At 57.4% G+C, this 25,369-nt stretch overlaps 8 protein-coding genes across 8 annotated transcripts; 4 read left to right on the plus strand and 4 right to left on the minus strand.

The window, feature by feature from the left end:
* Positions 1 to 428: 428 nt before the first annotated feature.
* Positions 429 to 6,954, minus strand: WHR41_01833 (DNA-directed RNA polymerase II subunit RPB1). The gene is made up of 4 exons (XM_069370439.1): positions 6,185 to 6,954; positions 6,058 to 6,128; positions 1,084 to 5,999; positions 429 to 1,023 (listed from the first exon to the last, which is right to left on the minus strand). The coding sequence occupies exons 1-4, from the start codon at positions 6,471 to 6,473 to the stop codon at positions 990 to 992; spliced, it is 5,310 nt and encodes a 1,769-aa protein (XP_069232797.1). The 5' UTR covers positions 6,474 to 6,954; the 3' UTR covers positions 429 to 989.
* A 181-nt stretch (positions 6,955 to 7,135) lies between these two features.
* Positions 7,136 to 9,767, plus strand: WHR41_01834 (uncharacterized protein). The gene is made up of 2 exons (XM_069370440.1): positions 7,136 to 8,279; positions 8,334 to 9,767. The coding sequence occupies exons 1-2, from the start codon at positions 7,323 to 7,325 to the stop codon at positions 8,820 to 8,822; spliced, it is 1,446 nt and encodes a 481-aa protein (XP_069232790.1). The 5' UTR covers positions 7,136 to 7,322; the 3' UTR covers positions 8,823 to 9,767.
* WHR41_01835 (uncharacterized protein) lies at positions 9,476 to 12,071 on the minus strand (the record flags this gene model as incomplete). Its single annotated transcript, XM_069370441.1, has 4 exons — positions 11,097 to 12,071; positions 10,919 to 11,031; positions 10,759 to 10,859; positions 9,476 to 10,694 (listed from the first exon to the last, which is right to left on the minus strand). Exons 1-4 carry the CDS (start codon positions 11,368 to 11,370, stop codon positions 9,476 to 9,478), a joined length of 1,707 nt encoding a protein of 568 aa, XP_069232791.1. The 5' UTR covers positions 11,371 to 12,071.
* A 2,923-nt stretch (positions 12,072 to 14,994) lies between these two features.
* Positions 14,995 to 16,732, minus strand: WHR41_01836 (uncharacterized protein). Its single transcript, XM_069370442.1, has 3 exons — positions 16,162 to 16,732; positions 15,930 to 16,105; positions 14,995 to 15,876 (listed from the first exon to the last, which is right to left on the minus strand). Exons 1-3 carry the CDS (start codon positions 16,444 to 16,446, stop codon positions 15,222 to 15,224), a joined length of 1,116 nt encoding a protein of 371 aa, XP_069232792.1. The 5' UTR covers positions 16,447 to 16,732; the 3' UTR covers positions 14,995 to 15,221.
* A 1,720-nt stretch (positions 16,733 to 18,452) lies between these two features.
* Positions 18,453 to 20,385, plus strand: WHR41_01837 (uncharacterized protein). Its single transcript, XM_069370443.1, has 2 exons — positions 18,453 to 18,721; positions 18,786 to 20,385. The coding sequence occupies exons 1-2, from the start codon at positions 18,659 to 18,661 to the stop codon at positions 20,370 to 20,372; spliced, it is 1,650 nt and encodes a 549-aa protein (XP_069232793.1). The 5' UTR covers positions 18,453 to 18,658; the 3' UTR covers positions 20,373 to 20,385.
* A 1,042-nt stretch (positions 20,386 to 21,427) lies between these two features.
* WHR41_01838 (uncharacterized protein) lies at positions 21,428 to 22,918 on the plus strand (the record flags this gene model as incomplete). The annotated part of the gene is made up of 2 exons (XM_069370444.1): positions 21,428 to 22,023; positions 22,084 to 22,918. 2 exons carry the CDS (start codon positions 21,428 to 21,430, stop codon positions 22,916 to 22,918), a joined length of 1,431 nt encoding a protein of 476 aa, XP_069232788.1.
* A 149-nt stretch (positions 22,919 to 23,067) lies between these two features.
* WHR41_01839 (uncharacterized protein) lies at positions 23,068 to 23,865 on the minus strand (the record flags this gene model as incomplete). The annotated part of the gene is made up of 1 exon (XM_069370445.1): positions 23,068 to 23,865. The coding sequence occupies one exon, from the start codon at positions 23,863 to 23,865 to the stop codon at positions 23,068 to 23,070; it is 798 nt and encodes a 265-aa protein (XP_069232789.1).
* Positions 23,866 to 24,574: 709 nt separating this feature from the next.
* On the plus strand, positions 24,575 to 25,342 carry WHR41_01840 (uncharacterized protein; the record flags this gene model as incomplete). Its single annotated transcript, XM_069370446.1, has 1 exon — positions 24,575 to 25,342. One exon carries the CDS (start codon positions 24,575 to 24,577, stop codon positions 25,340 to 25,342), a length of 768 nt encoding a protein of 255 aa, XP_069232552.1.
* Positions 25,343 to 25,369: the final 27 nt, after the last annotated feature.

The following is a 25,369-nucleotide window of genomic DNA, read 5'->3' on the forward strand; positions in this document are numbered from 1 at the left end:
CAGCCAAAAGCTGCACAGTCAATACGCCGTCTCGACCAACCAAAACCCGATAATGCAACCTCGTCTCTGTGATTTGAACAAAACGCCTCGTCAATGCAAGGATTGTTGCCCAATCAGAAAAATGTATAAAATAGCACAAATGCACAACTCAGACCCTTGGTGCATCTCGTGTCCACTATGCCTCAGGCCAAGCACGGCCGGGAAGAAGGGCGAGGCCGCTGAAAATCGGCCAGCCGCTAGCTCCCGCTGCCTGCTGCCCTTCAACGATTGGCTTGGTGCGATTGCATTAGCAATGCAGTCGGGACCCGGAGCTAATTCACCGGCCGGTCTCGAACATATCTGTGTATGCAGTGTCTTATACCCACCTTGCCAATTGTATGCAAGCGCCTCGCATGTTGGACAATGTATATGAGATGAGGGCTGAGACAATCCCGCGACTTTCACATCCTTTTGTTTCGAAATTATCAGGTGTTCTATCAAGCGCAGCGGTTCAAACGCTGCCTGCTCATGCCTTTACGCACGCAGAAAGGAACAACCACTATCCTCTCTCCTTCAGTCTGTCGATCGAGGAGACCAGGATTGACTCCCGCCGTCACAACTGCAACAACGAAAATAACAAAAGCGCCCTTTCGCTGCGCTCTCAAACTTTCATCCTTAAAACTCTCCAAGAATCTCCTCTCCATGCGCTTGACGCGAATCATTCTATGTCGACGACACTCGTCGATCTGGTCTTTTTGGTATTGTTGGCATTCGCAGAAAAAAGACGGAAAAGCATTCAGAACGCCCTGGCCCATGCATGTAAAAAAACCGAGTGAACGCTGACGGTAAGCAATGTTGTACAATGGAAAGAGGAAAATGTTTTTGTGGTGTCGTGAAGACATCTGACGCTCGTGGACAAAGAGAGACGTGAGCTCATCTAAGAGAACGTCTCCTCGCGTAGCCAATGTCGTCAATGTGCTGTTTTTGTTTTTGTTTTTGAAAGTCGGCTCCTAAGAGCCCGAGCCCGAATCGTCCTTGGGCGAGCTGTACAAAAGTTGTTAGGCTCAATCCAGCGCACTACCTAACGAATTCAAGAAAACTTACTTGGGCGAGTATTGCGGGCTCGTGGGACTGTAAGCCGGGGAAGTGGGCGAGTAACCGCCGTTGCGACCCGGGCTGTACATCGGAGACGTCGGCGAGTAGCTGGGCGATGTCGGCGATGCACCGCTGCCGCCAGGACCACCATACTTGGGAGAAGTAGGCGAGTAGGCCGGCGACGTGGGAGAGTAAGCCGGTGAGGTAGGCGACGTTGGGCTGTAGTTGGGCGACGTTGGCGAGTACTTCGGAGAAGTCGCGCTGCCAGGAGCATGGGCAGCCGGCGACGTGGGACTGTAATTGGGCGAAGTAGGCGAGTACGATGGAGACGTCGGCGAGTATGATGGCGACGTAGGTGAGTAGGAAGGCGAGGTAGGAGAAACCTTGTTGCCACTGTAAGCCGGCGAGGTTGGCGAGTACGACGGAGAAGTCGGTGTGTAAGCCGGGCTGGACGGCGAGCCAAAGCTCGGCGACGTGACTTGATAGCTGGGACTGGTGAGGCCCTGGCCAGGCGAAGTAGGAGAGTAGCCAGGAGAAGTGGGCGAGTAGCCGCCGTAACCAGGAGATGTCGGGCTCATACCACTGAACGGGCTAGTAGGCGCATAGCCTGGACTCATTCCGCCGTTGTACGGGCTTGCACCACCAAATCCGCCACCGTAAGTAGAGAAGCCACCAGACTCTTCCTGACCAGCGTTGACAATAGGAGAGAAGGCAGCACCGTAGTCGGGACCGCCACCGTAGCCGCCCTCTGCCATCGGAGAACCAGTGTCGTAAGGCGTCATGGCGCCTTCCATCGGCGTGGCAGCACCCAAGGCGATACCACCCATGGGCCTCCTGACAGTGGAAACGACGTTCTCCAGCATCTTCTGATCGAGAAGCATGTCAAATTCACCTGTACCACTGGGCGCGAGCTGACCGAGAATGATATTCTCGGAAACACCGCGGCAGTCGTCCAGTTCACCAGAAGCGGCCGCATCGAAGAGAATTTCGACCGTTTCTTCGAAAGAACAACGCATAAGCGCACCGGTATCGGAACGGTTGATACCGTGTCTGGTGACAGCCATAAGAGTACCGCGAGCGGTCATCACGTCACACAGAAGAGCCATGTGACGGTGATTGACGTAGGAACCGTCGAAACTGAGCACAGCGTGCAATTCCTTGATGAGAGCCGCGCGGGTGGCCTCGATACCGAAGCAATCCTTGATGTGGGTGAAGTGGTTGCAAGTCGTGCGGTAAGGATCAACGCCGTCAATGCCGAGCACAGCCTTGAGGTTGACACCGTCGGTATCGAGGTACCATTCCTTGCACAGAGGATCGGACTTGACCTTGATCAGAGACCCGTCCTCCTTCTCGCGCATACGCTCCTCAGAAGTGACGTAGACACGCTTGATGTTGTCGATACCCCTAAGGACGACCTTGTCAAGCATGTGAGTTTCCAAGCGCTTCAGTGTGTCCTCCTCTTCAGAGTTCTCCTCCTCGTCCTTGTCCGCGCCGCGCGTGATCATGCGGACACGGACAACCTGCTCATCGGCGTTGTCATCAGAGAAGATGACAGCGATGTCCTGGCCATACATCTCCTTGATCTTGCTGGCGACATGTGTCACGGACAGACCCTTGTCGAGGAGCTGCCTGCGACCGAGGACGATACGCAGCAGCCACTTGCTCTGCATCTCTGGCGGAGCGCCCTGCTCATCGGGAAGGATGAAGTAGGACTCAACCATGTCGCGATCAGCGTCGATGACAGTACCCAGAACATCCGGGTCGTAGTAGATCTCAGTCTCGTCGGTGACGGACTTCAAGCTGGTGAACTCGACGGCAGAACGGAGGAGCTTGCAGTTCTCCTGGTCAAGGACCTTTCCAGGTTCTTGGTAGACCTTCATCGAAGGAGTCTTGAGGTTCTCAGCGACGTTCAGAATTTCCTTCAGACGGGGCACACCAAGCGTGACGTTCTTTGCGGAGACACCAGCGAAATGGAAGGTGTTGAGCGTCATCTGGGTGGCAGGTTCACCAATAGACTGAGCAGCCAAAACACCGACCATCTCGCCAGGGCTAGCAAGCGAGCGCGAGAAGCGGTTCTCGACATCGCCAAGGACGTTGTCGAGCGCAAGCTTGTTCAAGAAGTCTTGCTTGACCAGCTTCTTGAAGGCCAACCTAGATCGGTAAAGTGCCTTGACAAGGAGAGTTGCGTTCTCGTCAGCTTCCTTTGTGAGCGGATCGTCACCACGGACGACGACGAGCCTGTCAAGCATGGCCGAAACCTTGGGGATGACCTCCCTCGGGTCGAGATCACTGCGAGTACCCTCCCTGATGCGGAACTTGGTCTTCGCTGCATCAATCATACGGCCGATGTTGAGCGGAAGCTGGCGGTCGGGATCAGGCTCATCGATACCCTTGCGAATCTTCTCACGGTCGTTAAGAATGCGCTCATATTCGTCGTCAAAAAGCTGCTGGGTCTCGGTATCGCCGTGGATCTCGTCTGCAACCTCGATGTCCTCGCTGGTCAACATTTCGTGCTTGTGCTTCGGGTCCATGATGTCGAGCTTGTATTTCTGCTCGAACTTGTCGTGCGAGATGTTGATGATGTCGAGAGACTGCTTCTCAATGTATACGGCGTCCAGACCATCTTCACCGTAGATGAACTGAACAATGTCACCAAGGGAGTTACGGACAGTACCATCGTACTTGACCATGACTTCTTCGAGAGCCTTGACCAGACGACGCTGGATGTATCCTGTTTCGGCAGTCTTGACAGCAGTATCAATCAGACCTTCACGACCACCCATAGCGTGGAAGAAGAATTCGGTTGGAGTCAAGCCGCGGAGGTAGGAGTTCTCGACGAAACCGCGAGAAGCCGGAGAGTAGTCGTCCTTGGGGAAATGGGGCAGGGTCCTGTACTTGAAGCCGAAGGGGAGACGCTTGCCCTCAAGAGACTGCTGACCGACCGCGGCCGTCATCTGAGAGATGTTGACAGAAGAACCCTTGGAACCAGACTTGACCATCTGGCCGACGTTGTTGAAGTCCTTGACACCCTTCGAAGACACATCACCAGCCTGGTTGCGAGCCTCTTCAAGGAACGCTTTCGCGCGGGACTCGAAACTCTCTCTGATGGTCATACCCGGCAACGGCTCAAGCTTGTTCTCCTGAACTTCCTTGATCAGATCAGCCACGTGATCCTTCTCGGCAGCGACTGCGTCTTCAATGCCCTGCGCGGTCTTCTCGTCTGGCACGGTGTCACCAATGCCAACACTGAAACCGTTGTGCAGAAGCCAGTAGCAGACAATGCGCTGAGCGGCGTTGAAGAAGTCAACGGCGGCATCGGGACCGCGCTCGTTGAAGATGACGTGAATAATACTGCCGCCAGAGGCACCGACGACCTTCTTGACCAACTGACCATACTCGAGCATTCCGTCCTGGATCAGAAGACCGCTGTCTTTGAGAGGGATGTGACCATCCTTGTCATCGTAACGCAGGATGTTCAGACCAGATGGGATAGCCATCGAGATGATCTGCTTGCCAGTCCATCGAGCGCTTGGCTTCAGAATTGCAGGGTGAGGCAAGATGCCATCCCAGCCAGGTACCCACATCATGATGTTCATGACTTCCTGGTGAGAGAGCATGGTGTCACGCCTAGTGAGCTTGTAGATGCCAGCCATGGTGTCTTGAACAATACCCATGAGCGGGCCGTTCTTCTGCGGTGAGACGATGTTGAGGGGAACAGCGCAGAGGTTCATAACCTCGGCGCGAGTTTCGTGTGACTGCGGGACGTGCAAGTTCATTTCGTCACCGTCGAAATCAGCGTTGTAGGGGGAGGTGACTGAAAGGTTCATGCGGAACGTCGAGTAAGGCATCACCCTCACTCTGTGACCCATCATTGACTCCTTGTGCAGCGAAGGCTGACGGTTGAACACAATGTAGTCGCCGTCGACGACGTGACGCTCAACCTTCCATCCAAGCTGGAGCTGGATGTCCTGCGGACGCTTGTGATGGCGCAGGTCAATGCGCTCGCCTGAGTCGCGGATCACGTGTTTAGCGCCAGGGTGAATATCCGGGCCGTTTCGTACCAGCTCGTGCATCTTGTTGATGTTGTAGTTGTTCACGGTTTCCGGGAACGACAGTGTCCTTGCTATGGACCTGGGAACACCAACTTCGTCAAGAGACAGGTTAGGATCGCCAGTGATGACTGTGCGGGCAGAAAAGTCGACACGCTTGCCCATCAAGTTACCACGAAGACGACCTTCCTTCGACTTTAAGCGCGCGCGAATGGCCTTGACGGGACGGCCTGACTTTTGCTGCGCCTTAGGCAGACCAGCAATGTCGTTGTCCATGTAGGTTGCGACGTGGTACTGCAACAGAGAAATAAACTCCTCAACCACGTGCTGAGGCGAACCTTCCTGCTCGCAGCGCTTGACGTTCGAGTTGGCACGGATGATATCAGAGAGCTTGTATGTCAAATCATCCTCAGAGCGCATGCCTTGGCTGGTTCCATCGACCGAGATACTAGGACGGACAGCCGGAGGCGGCACTGGCATGACTGTAAGGATCATCCACTCGGGGCGAGCATAGTCGGCATTGCAGCCGAGGATGGTAAGGTCGCGGTCGGAGATGTTGCGGAAGACGTTCAACGCCATTTGCGGCGTGATCGGCCTCTTCTCAGGGCCTTTGTCTCCCTCCTCGTCCTCTTGGCCTTTCGGCAACTTCCAAGTGCCGTTCAATTTCAGAGCTTCCTTGCGGATCTCGGGCTGGATGTTACCACATCCACCGTGGCCCTTGACCTTCAGCTTGGCTTTGGGGTCTCCGCCAAAGTCGCCGCCATCATCTTGCGAGTCAGGTTCACAGATCATCTTCGGCTTGCAGATCTTGTGCACCTGGTCGAAACGGCGCTTCGGATCGCGGATGTTTACTGCCTGCTTGAACTGAGGGTTGCGCTGAGGGTAATCACATTAGCACTGAACCATAGCACTGTTAGAAGCTTGAGTGACATACTTCGTCATCCAAGAGTTTCCCGCAGTTATGGCAGACTGATTCGAGGATCTTCTTGACTTTAGTGACGAAGCCTAAATAATCAACGTCAGCGCTGATATCTCAAGTCCGGGAGTCTTCCCGAACATACCAGGGTGGAAAACGGGTACGGCGAGTTCGATGTGTCCGAAGTGCCCAGGGCATTCGGTCATGTTCTCGCCGCACGTAGCGCAACGGTAAGCGCGGTCGATGCTTCCCAGCTTCGGGTCGTTCAAGCCTCGCTCGCGCGGCCTCTGGCGCTGCTCGTCCATCGTCTCCGGGTATTCGATGTGGCAAACACTCATGTTCTTAGTCTCTTCTGGCGAGAAGAGGCCGAACTGAATCTCCTGCACCGTCTTGAACGGCGCCTCAGAGTGAGGAAAACCAGGTGCGGACGCCATGATTGCGGTAGTCCAGTGGTATCCGGGTGGCGTGCGCGGATGCTATTATTCAAGGCGTGGCTTGCCTGATACAAGCGTGGATGCGCAAATGTGACCCGTTGGAGTTGATTCTCTCCAGTATCGCAAACTGTGCCCTTTGCGCACTTGATCTTCCACTGCTGCCTGCGTCCACCCCTTGACACCTTGCAACCGACCTGCGTGAGGCGCGCCTCCGCTTCAGTTGCTCACACTCCCTCAATCCTCCACGATTTCGATGTCGCTGATAGAATGCCGATGATGGCTATGGCGGTGCTGATGCGCGTGGCGCGCTCGTGGCGATTATGGATGCGGGCTGAAGATGCGAGCGCGTCGGCGCAGTCGGCGGCCGGCCAGCGGGAAGCTGACTGTCGCAAATATGGATTCGATTAAGGAGAGAGGCGATTCCGACAATATCGCGGCGGTCCAGGCGATACTGCGTGATGTCGTGTGCGGAGTCGGGGGATGTGTTGTGATGATGTTACTGCGCGGTCGGCCGCCGACAAGACTTCGCGAGCGGGAGGCTCACGCTCTTGGCACTGGCGTGACTTTGTCTGCCGCGGAGGCGCGTTCGCGTCAGTCCGCGCTAGGCCACAATAAGCTTCGCGGTATTGTTCTCGATATCACATGCCAGTCGCGCAGTCTGTGTGAGGTAGCTGTACGAAGTGAGTGAGGTTTCGGAAAGGCTGCGGCGCCAGCAGCAAAGAACCGATCAATCACTATGAGAAGGGTTGACAATCTGAACACCCCATGCTAAAGCCACACACGGCCATGGACTAAGCGCATCGCATTGGAGACCGACTGCGACAAACATCCCACCTTCTGGAAGCCGCCATGAACCTCCCACTGTCCGACCCCGTCTTACTCGCGCAGGATATTCCCGAGATCCTCACAGCACGACTGCGCTCCTCTGGTCAAGCTGTCTGCATCCGCTTCTCTCACCGCGGCGACCTCCTAGCGGCTGGAACAGCTAAGGGAACCATCGCGATCTTCGATCTCGAAACCAATGGAGTCGCGCGCAAGCTGAAAGGTCACACTACCGGACGCACCGTACAGTCGTTGTCATGGGAAAAGAGCGGGCGATATCTGCTGAGCAGCAGCATTGATTGGAAGGTGATTCTATGGGATCTTAAAGATGGCAGCCGTGTACGCACGGTGAACATGGGTGCACCTGTGTATATCGCAGACCTGCACCCCCAAAACCATTTCCGCTGCGTCGCAGCATTGTACGAATATCGGCCAGCAGTCGCCGATTTCACGGACAAGAAGGTACAACAGTTTGCCTTACCGAACCTGCCCAAGCGCGCCCCTCATGAGCAAGAAGCAAATGAGAAGGCAGACGCTAAGCACTTTACCACCGTCGCTGCGTTTACTTCGAGCGGAAGCCATGTGATCACAGGCACCACGAAAGGCTGGCTGAATGTGATCAACACTGAGACGAGGGAAACAGTGTACAGCACACGACTCTGTTCAAAGCCCATTCTTCTGATCCGCTTGAGTGGCTCTGGTCGGGATCTCCTTGTCAATGCCTCAGACACTATCATCAGGACTATCAAGCTTCCTGACTTCTCCGACCCGAACCTCCAAGCCGACAGCATCAATCTCGAGGTGGAGCACAAGTTCCAGGACGTCGTCAACAGGCTCAGCTGGAATCACGTGGCCTTCAGCGCGAACGCAGATTATGTGATGGCTTCTACGCTTATGAATCACGACATCTACATCTGGGAGCGCGGACTTGGCTCGCTTGTCAAGATTCTCGAGGGACCGAAGGAGGAACTCGGCGCAGTAGAGGTAAGCTTTTTCGAACCTGAGTTCCAGTCTCAAACACAGCTGACAAGCCTGCAGTGGCATCCTACTCGACCTTACGTTGCCGCCACTGGCGTGGAAAGCGGACGCATCTACATCTGGTCGATTCACACGCCTCAACGCTGGTCTGCTCTCGCACCCGATTTCCTCGAGGTTGAAGAGAACGTAGAGTACATTGAGAAAGAGGACGAGTTTGACATACACCCACTCGATGAGCTTCAAAAACGTCGTCTCGACCAGGAAGACGAAGAGGTCGATGTCCTCACCGTCGATGCCATGCAGCTTGAAAGAGAAGGTGCCGCAAACCTCGCGGGCGATGACGGCGTTTTCAGAATGCCCGTCCTTATGGGTGTAGACGAGAGCGACAGCGAAGATGAGATGGTTGCGATCGGCGCTGGCCAATTCAGAAGGAAGAGTACGGCAAGGGAGGAAAGCGAGCTGCTGGAAGGCGACGACGTCAACGACACCGATTCGATGTCTGAGCAGGCAAACGGGAACACTGGCTCTAAAAGAAGGCGCGGTGATTGAGCATCGTTGAGCGGTGCTTTTTGGTTCTCATGACGAGCATGACCTTACCAAGCGTATGAAAGTCATACCGTGACTTACTCAGGCGAATCTCTGCAAGCCCGAAAAAAGACGAGTATTAATCTCAACGACGCTGCGGACTGCAAGTCAGGAAATCAAGCGAAAAGACGTCCTGAGCAATCGCTTGGAAGCAATTGCTAGTCAAATGCCGTCCTTCAGACACGGTAACGACCCGGGACAAAAGTGTCCCGGTAGATTCCCACACTGAAATACCGCGACAGACACAGAATGGGGCTTAACCCACCTTTTCTGCCCCGAACCAAATATACTGCGGGATTTGAGCTGAAGTCTTAGAAGCTATCAGAAGAGAGATGATAAATTTCACCTTTCTAGCACCGCAGATATCCTTGCACAGGCAACAGCGAGTCGGACGCAAATGGGATGCTAAGGGCATAGAGTCGTTTCTCTATGATTGAAATCAAAACCGCTTAGAGTATTGCGTTCTATGCGACAAAAGGATCCATGCACGCGACGTAACCTTACCGGTTAGCGAGTCTGAGGGAGCAGGCAACCGCAAGGCAATGGCAGAAGAAATGTAATCTGAAAACTGCGTTTTCATTACGCTGTCCACATGGGTCTAAATTATCATATCTCATCTACACCTTGCTGACCGAATGCTTCCTCTCATCGTTCGCAACAACGATCTCCTCGCCCGTCACCGCATGGTCCATCCTGCTCTCCTGCTCGGGCATAAAACGCATAAAAGCCCAGTAGAACACGCCCGCCGCGATAAAAGAGTAAATATACCCGATGGCAAACAAATGCTGCCCGCCAGCATTAACGATCGGTGTCGGATCCTCCTGCTGCGAAACGACAATGTTGCTAATGAACCCCGGCAGCGGCGGCGCGAAGCCCACGACCAGCGCGGCGATCGAGCGCCAGTTCGTCGCGTACTTTGCCGAGTACCGGTAGATGCCGTGGAAGTCGTACATGTCGGGGACGGAGACGCAGCCGCGGCGCGTGATGTAGTAGTCCGTCATGAGGATGGCGGTCATGGGCCCGAGGAAGATGGTGTAGCCGCCGAGGAAGGCGAGGAAGCGCGCGGCGGAAGCGAGGATCTTCCACGGCACGCAGGCCCAGGCGCCGATGAAGGCTGCGAGGAGTTGTCCGCGCCGGATGTTGATGTACTTGGGGCAGAAGGACATCAGGTCGTTGGCGGCGGAGATGGAGTTGGCGGAGATGTTGATGCCGAGCGTGACGATGATGAGGCCGATGGCGCCGAAGGCAGAGGCCGCGCGCCCGCCGGAAGAGCCAGACGAGCCCCAGTCTTCGATGATCACTACAGGGTTCCAGACGACTTCGCCGTAGACTTTTTCGGAGGCGGCGGCGGTGAAGATGCCGAGGAGTCCGACGATGGTGAAGATGAGAGGTACGGCGAAGACTTGGATGTTGGTGTTACTTGGTTTCTTCGCATATCTTGCGAAATCAGAGATGTTCAAGCCGAGAGTGGCGTAATTGCCCAAGACCGAGTTCAGGTTGCTGAAGAAGGCCCAGGCAAGCGCAGTGCCTGTGGCAGTCGAAGGTGCCAGGACCGAGCTGCCGCTGATTGTTCCACCAGCCCTGTGTAGAGTCGTGCCGAAGACCGCGAGGAAGACGATCGGCGCGATGACGGACTTGAAAGCGAAGAAGTGCTGGATCTTGGTGTATGGAATGCAGAGGAACGGCAATTGGAGGAGGAAATAGAGCAAGAATCCCACCATTCCTGGAGTCGAGATACCTTGGTCTTCCGGGATTGTGTTAGGGATCCTGGCAAAGCTCGGCCAGGTCGCTGTGAGCAAAACGGTCATACATTGGCCGCCTGTCACTGTTTGAACACTGAAGGGAGGATTAGGTCAGTGGCTCTTCAATATCTGGATCGATTGACGTGGAGAGGACTCACCCAAGCCAGATGATAGCGAGCGCAGCACGAGACGCGACAACGAAGTAGCTGGCGTAATACCCAAACGGCACACGAGCGAGAATCGGGAACGGTGTGTGAAGCTTGAGAACGTCAGGAGCCCATTCAAGATACTTCCAAATGCTTGTAAACGAATACTTACTTTAGCACCGATTCTACCGTTGACCGTAATCACTACGCCCATGATAGTGTTACCAAGCACGAGAGCGCCGATAGCCATTCTCCAGTCTAGACCACTGGCAATCATTGAAGACGCTGTAACACAATAGTCAGCGTCTCTACACACAGCTGTGTCACTCTGCATTCCAGCGCAAACTCACCAACCTGCCAATTGGACACAGCCCAACCATCAGCCATCCAATAGGCGAAGAAAGCGAAGCTGCCCCATGTCCGCTTCGACGGAGGGATAGGGTCGAAATCAGCATTGGAAGCCGCGGGAGTCCTGGCAAATGTGCTGGGCTCTTGATCGACCGTAAGCGAGAAGTGGAAGCGGCGTCTCGGTTTGCCGTAGGTCTCGCCGACCTCGTAGGGCTCGACTGAGGGTGAAGAATGGGCGAACTTTTCGTCGCTGGACATGTGCCCGTTAAGCGCCATGGTGGGCGATGGAGCGAAACAAATGATACAGGGCTGGGTGGGTTGGTACTTCCACCCGCACCGAAGCGGTGGTTTCTGGTCACCTTTATGAGATACCTCGGGGCAAAGCCCAGCGCTGGGAAAAAGAAAGGCATAGCCCAGAACCGGTGGTGGCGGCGTCTTTGGTAGACTGCGGGCATCGTACCGTGAAGCTTATTCCGTAGCGGACCACTCACGCGACACCTTGTAATCGTTGATAACGCAGGGCGATAGAAGAATGCAGGCAGGAGATAAGGAATTTGGGCCCCAGACTTGATTAGAGCGGAGTTGCCATGTGCCTTATCGGTTAGGTTGGCACGTGTGGTTGCTGACCCCGGATCGCCCTATCTGCACACTGAAGGTGACAAGATACATGCTGACTCGATGAGATCGAGTCAAACATCGCCGGCTTGGAGCTCACACTTCACAAGTCCACTGTCTCTGAGACTGCCTGGGCTGCCGGCAGAGAACTCACTACAGCTCATACCATCGCTCTGGCCGGGTATCAAAGACCTGAAGATGTACTCGTTTGTACGCGCCCCGAGGACCTGCCTCAAACCATACTCTCATCGCCTCCAAGCCCAACAATAACCATCCCAAACCATACCCTCCAACCCATTCAGAACCTCGGATCCCTCCACTCCCCCTTCCCATCACCAAATACCCCCTCCGCCACCTCCCTCCCACCACAAATCTCCTCCCACCTTTGCCACTTCCCGTCCGCACCCCTAACCCCGGCCTTCTCCCACCCCGCCGGACCCCAAAAAACCCTCTCCACCCCCTCATGATCCAGAACACCCGCGAGCGGCATTGTGGGCACCGCCACATACGCGTTAAACAAGTCCCTGGCATAAGTGTGCAGCCACAGCTCCTCCCACCGCGCCGTCTGCGCCTGCGCAGTGTCGCCGGCGTCTAGGTGAATCGCGACGGGAACGGTGTTCGAGCGTGCGCCTGTAAGGAGCGCAAGATCTGTCCAGCGTTTGTGCGCGGGGAGCGGGTAGCCGGCGGGCGTCCAGAAGGGAGGCATGGAGGCGGCTATGTCGGGCGGGAGCCGGGAGGGTTGTTTCCTGATGAGGGTTTGCGGACTGGAGGAGATGGAGGTGGAGAGGCTGAGGGCGCTGGTTGTGTCGAGGGCGATGCGGAAGTCGTCGGGGATGGATTGGGGAGGGGAGTTGGCGCTTTGCGCGTTGGTTGCCGTGAGGGAGTTGAGGAGGCGCTGGAGTGAAGAGGGTTGGGGGGTCGGGCGGAAGAATTTGCGCTGATGTTCTTGCGTGGCGAAGATGTTGGTGAGGACTTCTAGGTCGGTGGGAGAATCTTTCGATCGTTCGCGGATGGCGACGGCTCGGCGGTAGATCTCGTGCAGGTCTTTGGCGGGCCCGATGATGGGGCCTTGTCCCGGGTAGCGATACGAATCGATTTGCTAGACTGCTTCGCTCAGCGGAGGTGCTTCAGGCTGGCAGTCATCGCTTGCTGGAGAAGCCGCACCACAGATCCAAGAGGCTGGAAAGACGACCGAGTTCGCGATTGTGGTTTGCTCCACGAATACGCCGCCAAACCTCTGCACCAGAATCCTATTCTCGCGTCGTAGTATGTCGTAGTATCGTTTCAGCAGCACTTCCGGGCGTAGTTGAAACCACGTACTCGGACCCCCTGACAGGATGACAAGATCATCCTCGCCATGCTTCGCAATTTCAAAGAGAGAATCCCTCACAGCCGTCATCCGCCTCAGAGCCTCCTTTCGCCCATCACGCTCTTCATGCTCCCACTGAACAAGCGCAGGCGTAGGATATTGAAGCACCTCCGCGCTCAAGACCGTCCTGCAAAGCTCCAGACTCGCATTCGTCGCCGGTACCAGGAAGTGAAGCGTCTGCACTTTTCTCTGCACGGGCGGCCGAGAGTGCACTTTAGTCTTGAACACCACCGTCAGCCACAACGTTAGCAAAATCGCTGCGCCGACGAGAGAGATATATCGGCGGAATCGGAAATGGCTCAGGGCCCGCCATCGGTCTGCGAACGGGCGTTCGTCGCGTGTTTTCTCGAGCTCGAGAGGGAGGAGGCGTTCGCTGTCGGTTTGGCGGTAGGCGAGCCAGAGGGGGATGGGGAGGGCGCGGGAGTCGAGTAAACGCCTCAGGGCTGTTGGGAGGCGTCCAGCAAGCGCCATGTTTTCGAGAGGAGGGGGGGAGGGTGGGCAGTCAAGGCGGCGTGGCGCTGCTGGCGGGTCAAGAAGCGAGGGTCGTCGGGCGGCGTGGTGGTGGTGGTGGTGGTCGCTCTTGCCTACCTCGAAGACCTACCTTCACTTCATTCACCTGCGAATTTCGCGCGCTCGCGCAGTAAGCCATCGTCAAGCACAAGTGCCACCAGGCATCACCAACTCTTCTTCCTCGCATGCGTTCCCCTACGGTCGAACAAATCTCTTCCTCTCGGAACAGCCAGTCAGCCAGACCGCACCGCTCACGCGAGTCTCACGGTCTTGCCCCGATGGTCAAAGACCACAGGCGTGCACAGAAGCACCTCAGCCCATCCCTTGCGCAATCTCCCACCCCATACCCATCCAGTCAGCTTCTCTAGGTCCAGGAAATCCACCGCTGAAGCCATGTAGCACCGGCACAGCTACACCCCCGACAAACGTAGCACAAGTTTGCCTGGCACCTTACAGGCCCTGCGTACACGGCAGGCAGCGAGGTCCAACGGCCAGGGCCAGGACCAAGCCAAACAATCGACTACGCCCATCCAGCCCTCGCTCCCAGAATCGCAGTCTTACGGGCCGCAGGCATGCACGTCGAACAATCCACCTGGCTTTTGCTCTCACAGCCACGGCCAGGCCCACGAACCCGCACACTGGCGAAAATCGTAGTACCAGTGGCGCCACGCCTCCAAGCCCAGCGCCCCATAGCCCTCGATACGCGACACAAATCCCGACCAAGCCCACGAACTCCCGACCCCAGCCCACGAAACCGCAAGGATAAAAAGAAAGTTCCCCTCGCGCCTCGCTTCGCGTCTGCGACGCGCTTGTGGCGCTGGGGGGGGGGTTGCGTCAGCTTTCCTTTGTGAAGCTCTGAGCTTGCTTCGGGTTCTGGGTTCGGCGATGGTGCGGTGTTTAGGGGCGGGGGGGAGAGTTTGCTTCGCCTTGCCTCGCCTTGCGTGAGATTGGGAAAGCTAGTTGGTATTTGGGGTGAGCACGTGGGGTTAGCGAGAGGAAACCGTGATGGGACTGCGCGTGCCCGTAGCGCGAGCACGTAGTGTGCGATGATGGAGATGGGGAGCTGAACTTGAAACCCTCAAGCCGTTCAGCAGTGGGCCTCCATCTCCTGTCTCGCTTCACGAGAGTGATGAAACGAGAGGATCTGGGGAGAGGAGAAGAGCGTGTGGAGGGGAGCGGAGAGCGCCGCGCAACGGCTTGCAGAGCAAGGATCGGCGTCGGCACAAACGCTCGGTTCGGCGGCTTCATCCATCCATCACAACAGTCGAAGCGGCGCGAAAACCCTTGCTACAGTATTGTGTACGGGGCGGCGAAATGTGAAACGTGAGAAATGGAGCCGAGGTGAAAGATGAGAGCACAAGCTGGACGATCGTGTCACATTTGAGAACTTTCGCCAAAGGCTTGGATCGTTGTGATGATCAATTGTGCATTGAGCAATATCTCGTTGGAGTAGCATTAATAGTAGTAAAGTAGTAAAAGTAAAGAGGATTCGTTAGCCCAACCCGGTGCGCCAGACGAAAAAATGCTACAAGTCTATCGGTCTTGCTGCTGCCGCTTTCGCGAGCAAACGGGTATTAACAATGATGCAAAAAATAGCAAGCGAGAACGCCGCACGCTCTGAACCGAGCTGCGTCTACTTGCTCGGCGCCGCGGCGCGCTTGCGGTCGAGCTCGACCTTGCTGTAGTACGCCGCACCAAGCACGGTGATGAGCATTCCGACGCCGTTGAGCGGTGTGACGGTCACCGCGAACAGCACAATACCCAGGAGGATTGTGAGGCATTGCTTCAGGTTTCCGCAGACGGAGACGGTGAGGGCGCCGGCGACCTTGTTGGTCTGGAAGGAGACGATGTTGAGGGAGAAGGCCATGGCGCCGTTGCAGAAGATGGAGAAGAGGAAGGCCTTGCCGAAGACGCCCTGGTCGATTGCGTCGCTGAGGCCGGCGAACTCGCCGCCGGCGTAGGCGTAGAAGAGGCATTGGATGGCGGCAAGCGGAGACATGCGGAAGAGGACTTCCATGGCGGAGAGGGCGAGGGAGCCGGTCATGAGGCGGTTGGTGGCGACGGTTTTGACGGCAGCGAGGAAGACACCGAGGAGAGTGAGGAGGAATCCGATCATGGTGAAATAGTAGTCGCCGAAAGTTGCGAGGCCGACGCCGAAGATGAGCGGGATCATGGAGATGTAGGTGTCGCGGGAGTAGGAGCGGCCGTAGACGACGCGGTAGATGATGATGGTTGCGACGGGGCAGGTGGATCGCAGGACTTGGTGGAATGGTACGGATACGAGCGCGCTGTAATTGGGTCAGTAGGTGAGGATGAGCGCACACGGCAGGTGAACACTTACAGGGAGACATTGCTAATCGCGATGTTGAGCGTGAAGAGGGTGGAAAAGGCGACCAAGATGAGGTTCTCCTTGGTGCCTAACCGCGAGAGCTTCAATTGGCCGGTGAGCAGGAGAATTGAGCATCCGATGAAGGTCGACGCGGTGTGTAGGACAGTGAGAAGCCATGGGAGTTTAGCCTAAGCGGTGTCAGTTGATTGATCATCTCTTCACTGGATCGACTTTGTGTACTCACAGTCTTCATCAATGCCTTGTTCGAGAGAGTCAACCCCAGACTGAGGAAAAAGTACAAGCCCAGGAAGACCAGCTTCTTGGTTGTGGATGTGCTGTATTCGAGAGGCTGTGCTGAAGGCTGCTGGGCGGGCGTCGCTGTCTGTGCCTCCAGGTCCTCGTCGTCCTTGTTCAGAGGCGCATCGCTGGAGATGGAGGTCCGCTCCAGGCTGTACTTCTCGGCTTCTGACGAGTGGTGTGAAAGGTGCGAAAGCTCGGAGCTTTGCCTGTGGTGTGTCTTCGCAGCCATGGTGCCGATTGTTCCCTGTCACGCGAGACACCTCTTCCCGATCGATTTCCCTAGCTAGCTCCACGATGCGAAGAAGGATACAAGACGAGGATTGGAAGAGTGGAGGAGTTGGCGAGGCCGGTGTGTGCGGATGTATGCTGTAATGACTGGGTGAAAGAATGGCGGAGAGCAGATCGTGGGTCGCAGGATGACTTCAGCCTCAGTCCGCGGAGCCGTGGAGGACAGTCGTACTAGAACGAGAGCAGGTCGTGGGGACGAGTGGGCCGGCGGGCGTCGCGATCTAAGACCAGCGCAGCCCAAGTCGAAACGGTGATTCCGGAATTGCATGGGCAGCTGCGCGACTGTCGGGTGGGCCAATCGGCAATTAGCCGCGCCCGGCGCCGGCTCGGCAGGGTTGGCGCGCTGGTCATTTGCGAGCAATGCGAGCCTGAGGCGCGGCGGAGCAGATGAGCAGGGCGGGCGCGCGTGAGAGCCGAGTCTTTAGCGCCACCGCGCCCGAGCCCTGCGAGCCAGCGAGCCTTGGTGCTGCCCTACGAGCTGCAGTAATTACACACGCTGCAACCTTGTGCACGCCTTGCCGCACGCGTGTGCAAACAATCGCCGCGAGCACACAATCGCTGCGAGCACACCATCACCGCGGCGTTGCGCGTACTAACAAACAGGCACCGCGCGCGACTCGGGCGGTGCGAGGCGAGGGAGGATCACGACATGCACGCCAGCGCTGCAGCACAGCAGCGTGTTGACGTACGGATACGGCGCTCGCGGGCCTGCAGCCCTTCGCATCCGGCAGGCTCAGGATCAGGCACCGTGGGCACCTCGCGGGCCAGCCGTGCCACTGTGCCCGCTCGCAACCTTCCGACTCTTCCGCGCCAAGCAGCCCTGCCTTGCGCGCTCCGCCCGCCGCAACGGTGCGCCAACTGTTCTCCACCGCCGTTTATTTTCAGCAGATGCTTTTGCCCAGCGCGGTGGGCGGCGTGGGCGGCTCGGCCAGAGACAGCACGCCAGGAACGATCTGGAGCGACGAGTGACAACACAGCCTGCGGTGCGAAGGTTGGCGTGGTTGGCGATCGCCGTGGGCCAGCGATCGCGGGCCCTCTCTTCCTGGCGCAGCTGGGGCACTGCCTAGCTCATTATTCTTATTATTTAATCTTCAATGCAATTTTGTGTTCGGCCGAGGAAGTCTACGCCGCGGGTGGGCTTTGTGGCGGAGACATACCGTTCCGACCGGCGGGCAGACTACCAGCACACTTGCTAGCAGCGCTACACAGGACGGGCAGGATAGATAGGCGCGTTATCGCGGTGGCGTGAGATAGAGCGAGCCGAGCGGCGGAGGCTCCCCAAGGCTCGTCGCGCTGCCTGCCGCATCCGCCATGGGTTGGGCAGGCCAGCTGGACTGGCTGAACTGGCTGGAGGCCACGCACGCTCCGGATGGCGTGCTCGCATCGGTGTCTGCCCTGGCAGCAAAGCGCAGGTCTCGTCGCAGGCGTCGGCGGCGGCGCGGTATGCTTGGCAGGGCGGATGCGAAGGATAGAGTGGAAGTGAAGGATGTCAGCGCCAAGGCGCGTGGCAGCGACGGCGCTCTTGCTGCTTCGATTCATACCTTGGGTACTACTGTACAAGCAGGTGGATGGTGCACGGGGCCCACCACCGCGCTGCCTGCATGCGTGATGCGTGTGAACGGCGGGCGGGCGGGTGGGTGAAGAGGCTGTCGAGGCTGTTACCTGGTCTCGCGTAGGGCTCCGACTTTCCGAGTGCCCGCCCGCCCTCCACTACTAGTTACATACTATACGATGTACTAGCCGCACAGCCAGCACTGCACCCGCGGCGTGATCGCAGGCCGCAGTGTCCCGCGGGGCCGCCGGATGGATCGTCGCTGGCGCTCGCCGCCCACCACCGCCCAACCCACGTTTCCTGCTTAGCGCCCTGCGACAGGGCAGAGGGCGATGCGCGCCGAGAGCTGGCGGCCGCCCTGGCGCCCCCCCAGAGCCTTTGCAAATGACCGTCGGGGCCCTGTACCTGCAGCGTGGCGTGCGCGCGCTCGCGGCGTGAAGCCTGCGCCCATGGCCCCAACCCACGCCAAGCGCCAGACATAACCTTCGTCTGTGGCGCCTCTACCGCGCGCCTCTTCTGCACCAAAACGTGGCCTGCGACTGACTACCGCCGTTGACGCCGCATCCTCACAACCACATTCGTTCCCAAGTCTGCCTGCACAATGGCCAACTGGAAGGTCTCCGGCAACGTCACCAACATCTGCTGCGTCGGCGCCGGCTACGTGGTAAGTCGTCCGAGCCCCACGCCCACCGCTGAAGATCACCTCTTGCTGACTGCCTGCATCGTAGGGCGGCCCTACTTGCGCCATCATCGCAAAGCAGAACCCGCACATCAAAGTCACCGTCGTCGACCTGAGCGAGCCGCGCATCGCGGCCTGGAAGTCCAACTCGCTGCCCATCTACGAGCCCGGCCTCCAAGAGATCGTCGAAGTCGCCAGAGATGGCACGGACGGCAGGCAGCCCAACCTGCACTTCTCCACCGAGATCTCCAAAGCCATTGACGAGGCCGAGCTGATTTTCATCTCCGTCAACACGCCCACCAAGCTTGCAGGCGTCGGCTCCGGATCAGCTTCTGATCTCGCCTACGTCGAATCCGCAGCCCGCCACATTGCAGAGGTCGCCACCAGCGACAAGATCATTGTCGAGAAGAGCACAGTACCATGCGGTACTGCAGAGAGCTTACGCGAGATTTTCTCCGGCCTTGCTGACCCCAGTGTGAAATTCCACATTCTCTCCAACCCGGAGTTCCTGGCTGAGGGTACCGCTATTAATGATTTGCTCGAGCCTGACCGCATTCTCATCGGCCATCTTCCTGAGGAGAAGGCTGCCGCGGATGCTCTTGTCAATGTGTATGCGGCGTGGGTGCCGCAGCAAAATATCAAGACCATCAATCTCTGGTCTTCAGAACTCGCCAAGCTTGCGGCAAATTGCATGCTCGCGCAGAGAATTTCCAGCATCAACTCTCTGAGCGCGGTCTGCGAGGCGACCGGCGCAGATATTGACGAAGTCGCATATGCCGTAGGTCTCGACACGCGAATCGGCAGCCGCATGCTAAAGGCATCCGCCGGGTTCGGTGGCTCCTGCTTCAAGAAGGACGTGCTCAGTTTAGTCTACATCTCCGAAACTCTGCACCTGCCCGAGGTCGCCGAATACTGGCGATCCGTCGTCGAGATTAATGAATACCAAAAGCAGCGCTTCACCCGCCGCATGATCAAACGCCTCTACAACACGCTCTCGCGCAAAAAGATCGCAGTCCTCGGCTTCGCCTACAAGAAAAACACCGGCGACACCCGCGAAACTGCCGCCATCACCGTCATCAGCCAGCTGATCGCCGAGGGAGCGAAGGTCGCCATCTATGACCCGCAGGTCTCCGAAAACCAAATCATCCACGACCTGCAGAGCGCCAACCCGGCCAAAAACATCAAGGACAGCATCACCATCTACCCCGACGCCGTCTCGGCCTGCTCCGACGCCTGCGCCATCGCCATCCTCACCGAGTGGGACCAGTTCAAAACAGACCTCATCCCCGCTCCCAAATCCCAACCCCCAGCTCCCGTCCCCCAGCTCCGCAACCTGACTCTCGAGGACTCCACCGCCACCAGCTCCGACCTCTCCTCCGCCTCCTCCGACGCCGGCAGCGAGAGCCCCGAGATGTCCGCCGCGCACGCTTCCACGCCGCTCTCCACGCCGCCCACGGAGGACGCTCTCGAGGGCAAGCCCGGCTCCGAGAGAGTCAATTGGTCGCGGATCGCGAGCGTCATGCGCAGGCCGAGGCTAGTGTTCGACGGCAGGAATGTGGTCGACGCGCAGAGGCTGGCGTCGCTGGGGTTCAAGGTTGAGTGTATCGGGAAGGCGGGGGCGAGGCCGCATTATTAGATGATTGTTTTTTTTTTCCCTTGTTTTACTTCTTATTGATTGAACGTCTTGGCTTTTATCACGCGACACGGCGATACACGGAGCGGCATGCCATTAATTCTGGGGCGGGCGTCATTGGACGCGCATGGCGCTCTTTCACCGAATGGAAAGGAACCGAAGGAAAGGGAAGGGAGTGCATATGGCGGGATCTAAAGATGGGTCGACATCGTGCGCGGAAGGACGAGTCACTGCGAGCATTGTGAGCTCGGCAGCAGCACGGACGGATCGGGATTTGACGTCTGTTTATTATTCTTTCGTGTAATTTTACTCGGTCGCAGCTCGTGGGTGTGGCGGTCAAGAATGGATTTACACATGAATTTACCTCATGGCATCTTAAGGTTCTATCGACCGGCAGACTTCGAACCCCATCCGCCCACCGCACGAACTAGCCAGACAGCCTGAACACCTTGGCTGGCCTCAGGCCAGACAGACAGCGCCGGCCGCGCCAGCAGCCTGCACATTCCGGCGAGTCGAATCAGGCCCCGCCAACGCTGCGTCTGGACCACGTCGAGCTTACCTTAGGGGACTTCATGAAGCATCCCGCAAATCGCTCATATCGGAGAATGCATCACCGAGAACAGGAACTTCTGACGACGGCTCGTCCGCTTTCGCATCTCCATGCGCTTCCTGTCTCTTGCCGTCAACAGCGTGCTCCTCCTGCCTCGGCTCCGAGATCTATATGCACGCTCCAGCTCGTCCCGGTCTGCACGACGTTACACGACGCTTGGGGGCTGAGACTTGCTGAACGCGAGGGGGGGAAATTTTGTGCATACTGGTGATTGGAGGAGGGTGGCGGGTCGATGGGCTGGCTGTTTGTGCGTGCGAGGCTACGCGGTACTACAGGGCGAAATAGAACGCATGATGCGAAGTCTTGTTTCCCACCCTTCTTCTTGAAAGGGTACCTGAGATGGACCCCTATCGATCCTTATTAGTGTGGAGCTCTTGAGATACTCGCCCAGCGAAAACCCTCCATCACCTCCACCTTGACGACGACCTCCCACCTTTGAACCAACACAATGCTCGCCCTCCCACCCCGCCTCTCCTCCCTACTCCCCCTCCTCACCCTAACGCTCCTCCTCCTGCTAACCTTCACCCTCACCACCCTGCCCTCCATCCCTTCCCTCCAATCCCTCTTCCCCAACCCTCAAACCTCCCCCTCCCTCCACCTCCTCCTCCCCGCCACAAAACCCAACCCAAACCTCTGCAAACTCCTCCTCACGACCCACCTCCTCCACTACCCCACGCCCATCCTCCTCGGCTGGGCCGGCGCCGGCGCTTACAACGGCAGCGAGTCGCACCTGTTCAAAATCGCCGCGACGCTGGAGTACCTCAAGGGCTTGGGGCGGGGAGCAGAGGAGAAAGGAGACCTGGTGCTTGTGCTGGACGCGCACGACGTGTGGGTGCAGTTGGGGCCGGGCGTGGTCATCAGCCGGTACAAGAGGGTTTTGCAGAAGGGAATGGGGGAGGTGGTGTTTGGGCCGGACAAGGTTTGCTGGCCGGAGGACGAGAGGAGGGCGGCGTGTTGGGCGGCGCCGGAGGCGGGCATGGGGAGGGCGGCGTTTGGGCCCGGCACGGATGCGGGGGATGTGAAGGGGGTGAGGCCGAGGTGGTTGTGAGTTTCTTCTGTGGTTGGGGGCGGTTGGGTTGTTTGCTGACGATTTGAGGTGAGCAGGAATTCGGGCACGGTCATGGGCCCTGCGAAGGGGATGCGCGAGCTGTTCGCGCGCACGATGGAGGTTGTGCGCGAGCGGTTCGACGAGGGGTATCCGTTTAGGAATTCGGATCAGTTTTATTTCCAGGAGGTGTGGGCGGAGCAGGAGATTGGGCGGCGGATGCTGAGGGATGGGAGAGTTGAGGCGCCGGTGTTGAGGAATGGGGAGAGAGGTGTAGTGCCTGGGATTAAGGAGGGTCAGCGGACGGAATATGGTATTGCGCTGGACTATGAGTCGGATATGTTTCAGACCGCCACGGCGTATACGGGATATTTGACGTGGATGAGCTTCAACCACAGCACGCCGTTTGTCGAACAACAGTATGGCGGCGGGTTGAGGCGGATAGATCAGGTGGTCCTATCTCCAGAAATCCTTCGCTCCAAGCCGCCCTTCAGCGGTGCAGGGAAGAAGGACAACCTTCCGCGATCAACAAAAGGCTGGAAGGACATGATGCTGGGTGCGAACATGATCACACAGCAACCCTTCCCCGTCTACCACATCACGGGCGAAAAATCCTACCGCGAGCGCTGGTGGCCTAGGATGTGGTTTCATCCACATGCTGAGGCTCTGCTCAAGGTAGCGAAGAGAGAGGCTGAGAAGAGAGGGATCAGGAGTAGGATCGTCGCAAAGGTCGACGGCATTTCGTACTTTGGCGCAGACTCGTTGATCGGAAATTGGAATCTGCCGAAGGGTCTGGGTGCGTGGACGGATCAAGGGGAATTCTTGACGTGGGATGAGCTGTGTGGCGAATATGAGGATGAACTATTTCTGCGTGGGAAGAGGAAGGAAGCCTGAGATATAGCTTTTTCTTGCTGAGAATCGATCTCAGCAGATAATGGGGAACCTTTCCTATGCATACGTGCTCGACAAGCCAGCCCGCTTCGAACCTGCGATACTATCCTCACGATCCCCAGCGGCATGTCTCGCCTTTCGATCGAACCACCTCAAGTCTTGCTGACCTTGCACCGCTCGCGACACTCTTCCAACCTACTGATCTGCTTGCCCTCCGAGTCGAAATTGTCATCAGACAGCCACGACTCCAGCCCGGCCTTCACATGGCTGTTCCACTCATCATCCAAGATGCTGAAGAACTCCGAGTTCCGCGAACGCCCTCCGTATATCATATGCTTTCGAAACGTCCCTTCGTACACAAACCCAAGCCTCTCCGCAGCTCTGCGGGACGCTTTGTTGAGCTCGTTGCATTTCCATACGACCCGGCGGTACGGTGGTGATAAAGCGACGTGGTCATCGCCGAATGCGTGACAGAGGAGCAGGTAGACGGCTTCAGTCGCTGCAGTGGTGCGCTGCAACGAAGGACCAAAGGCAACGCCGCCGACTTCCAAGGCACGGTGCGATTGCTCGATGTCGAGGAATGCGATGAGGCCCGTCACTTCAGAGCGGGCGCTGGGCCCTGATTCGTCATGTTGCGGTGAAGGCGAAAGATGCTTTGGATCGCTTTTGATGGCGTAGAAGATGAAGCCTCGCTCCATGTAGGTTTTCAAGACTTTGCCGAAATGCTCTGGGCTGTCCGGCCGGAGTTGTGGCAGAAATTGGAAGACGGAATCGTTGTCGGGTAGACCCAGATTCTTATAGAGGCTCGGCAGGTGGTGTACACGAAGACCTTCGAGGGTGACAAATCTGCCGACGGCGTGGAGGATATCTGATGGGTAAGGTGACAACTCGGTTGACATTCTGGGACCCAGGACGGCGTCCAGGTCGTCTTCGGTAGACGGTGCTGGCATTGTGAACGTTGATGCTGGTTGGATGAAAGTTATTTTCACTAGTCCTCGAAACTGAGTAATTAGTAGTAGGTACAGTACAAAGCTGGCGGGTGGAAAGCGGAGTCAATGACTCCAAAACCAAGCAACATCCTTTATCACATGTCGGGCCCCACGGGGTGAGTCAGCAAGCAAATATATCTCCCCGCTCGCTTGAGATTCAGTCATTCATTTAATAGACGAAAGGAATACCTTAAAGCGGTTACGACCAACTACGTAGAGCACTACTATTGAATCCACGCTGATGCTTCGTCTTGGTTTGATGGATGCGGTTGGCATCTCGTCACCTCAGCTTGGCGGCAAGACCAGTAAACGATCGCGTTTCAATCAACGTTCAACAATCCCGTTTGGACGATGACGGGATCAAATCTTGAAAAGGCTTGAAGCAGCAGGTACACGCGGAGAGTGACAAGAGGAGGCGTTGCTCTTGATGTGGCCATCCACGACCATCAACCGCCAAATGCGGGGCAAATAGGCACCCAAAACTCAAACGACAGCACAGATACGACCAATCATGAACCATCTCTCGCCGCGCTACCTAAGCCTCTACGTGTATATAAGTCAATAACGCACTGCCTCAAGAGCCCTATCCTCGAACCAAACCTGTCTCCGCCACCAACCTTTCTTATTCACAATCAACACCGACTACCAAAACTCACCCACAACCACAACCATGCCCGACCCCTCCACCTCGTCCTGCACCACCCTCCGTTCCCTCCACCAACCCCCACACACCCCTCTGGTTCTCACCAACATCTGGGACGTCCCCTCCGCCCGCGCCATAGCCTCCCTCCCCTCCTGCCGCGCCCTCGCAACCGCCAGCTACGCCATCGCCATCGCGCACAACACTTCCGACGAGAACCTCACCCCAGCTCAAAACCTGGCCAGCATCGCTTCCATAGCGCCCGTCGCGAAGGAGTTCGACAAGCCCCTCACGGCCGACATCCAGGACGGGTACGGCGAGCGCCTGGAGGAGGTGATCGGGCAGTTGCTGGATTTGGGCGTCGCGGGGTGTAATCTGGAGGACTTCGATGGAGCGCGCGGAGAGATGTATGGTGCTGAGGAAGCGGCGGAGAGGGTGAGGCGGACGATGGATGTCGCGCGGAGTAGGGGTGAGGGGGATTTTGTCGTCAATGCGCGGTGCGATGCGCTGCTGCATGGTGGGGAGCTGGGAGAGGTGATTGAGCGCGGGAAGGCGTATCTCGCTGCGGGGGCGACGGCGGTTTTTGTTTGGGGGTCGAAGAGGGGGGTTAGGACTGAGGAGGTGGCGGAGATGGTGCAGGCGTTTGGGGGGCGATTGAGTGTGAAGTTGGATTTTGGGGGGTTGAGTGTGCGGGAGTTGGCGGGCATGGGGGTCGCGAGGGTTAGTGTTGGGCCGAGCATGCAGACTAGGATGATGAAAGCTTTGGCGGAGGATGCGAGGGCGTTGTTGGAGTATTAAACGCTAGTGGGAGGTGAGAGGAATTGG

This window comes from Cladosporium halotolerans (genome assembly GCF_011745625.1).
Source record: "Cladosporium halotolerans strain TM138-S3 chromosome Unknown Sca4, whole genome shotgun sequence".
NCBI lineage: Eukaryota > Fungi > Ascomycota > Dothideomycetes > Cladosporiales > Cladosporiaceae > Cladosporium > Cladosporium halotolerans.

Bases quoted from the DNA above. Each gene is read 5' to 3' on its own strand.
- WHR41_01834 (XM_069370440.1), top strand. From the start codon at position 7,323: ATGAACCTCCCACTGTCCGACCCCGTCTTACTCGCGCAGGATATTCCC. The intron at 8,280-8,333 runs GTAAGCTTTTTC...ACAAGCCTGCAG, and splicing joins AGGAACTCGGCGCAGTAGAG to TGGCATCCTACTCGACCTTA.
- WHR41_01833 (XM_069370439.1), bottom strand. From the start codon at position 6,473: ATGGCGTCCGCACCTGGTTTTCCTCACTCTGAGGCGCCGTTCAAGACG. The intron at 6,129-6,184 runs GTATGTTCGGGA...TTGATTATTTAG, and splicing joins CGTACCCGTTTTCCACCCTG to GCTTCGTCACTAAAGTCAAG. The intron at 6,000-6,057 runs GTATGTCACTCA...GATTACCCTCAG, and splicing joins GGAAACTCTTGGATGACGAA to CGCAACCCTCAGTTCAAGCA.
- WHR41_01837 (XM_069370443.1), top strand. From the start codon at position 18,659: ATGGCCAACTGGAAGGTCTCCGGCAACGTCACCAACATCTGCTGCGTC. The intron at 18,722-18,785 runs GTAAGTCGTCCG...CCTGCATCGTAG, and splicing joins GCGTCGGCGCCGGCTACGTG to GGCGGCCCTACTTGCGCCAT.
- WHR41_01836 (XM_069370442.1), bottom strand. From the start codon at position 16,446: ATGGCTGCGAAGACACACCACAGGCAAAGCTCCGAGCTTTCGCACCTT. The intron at 16,106-16,161 runs GTGAGTACACAA...GACACCGCTTAG, and splicing joins ACAAGGCATTGATGAAGACT to GCTAAACTCCCATGGCTTCT. The intron at 15,877-15,929 runs GTAAGTGTTCAC...ACCCAATTACAG, and splicing joins GCGATTAGCAATGTCTCCCT to CGCGCTCGTATCCGTACCAT.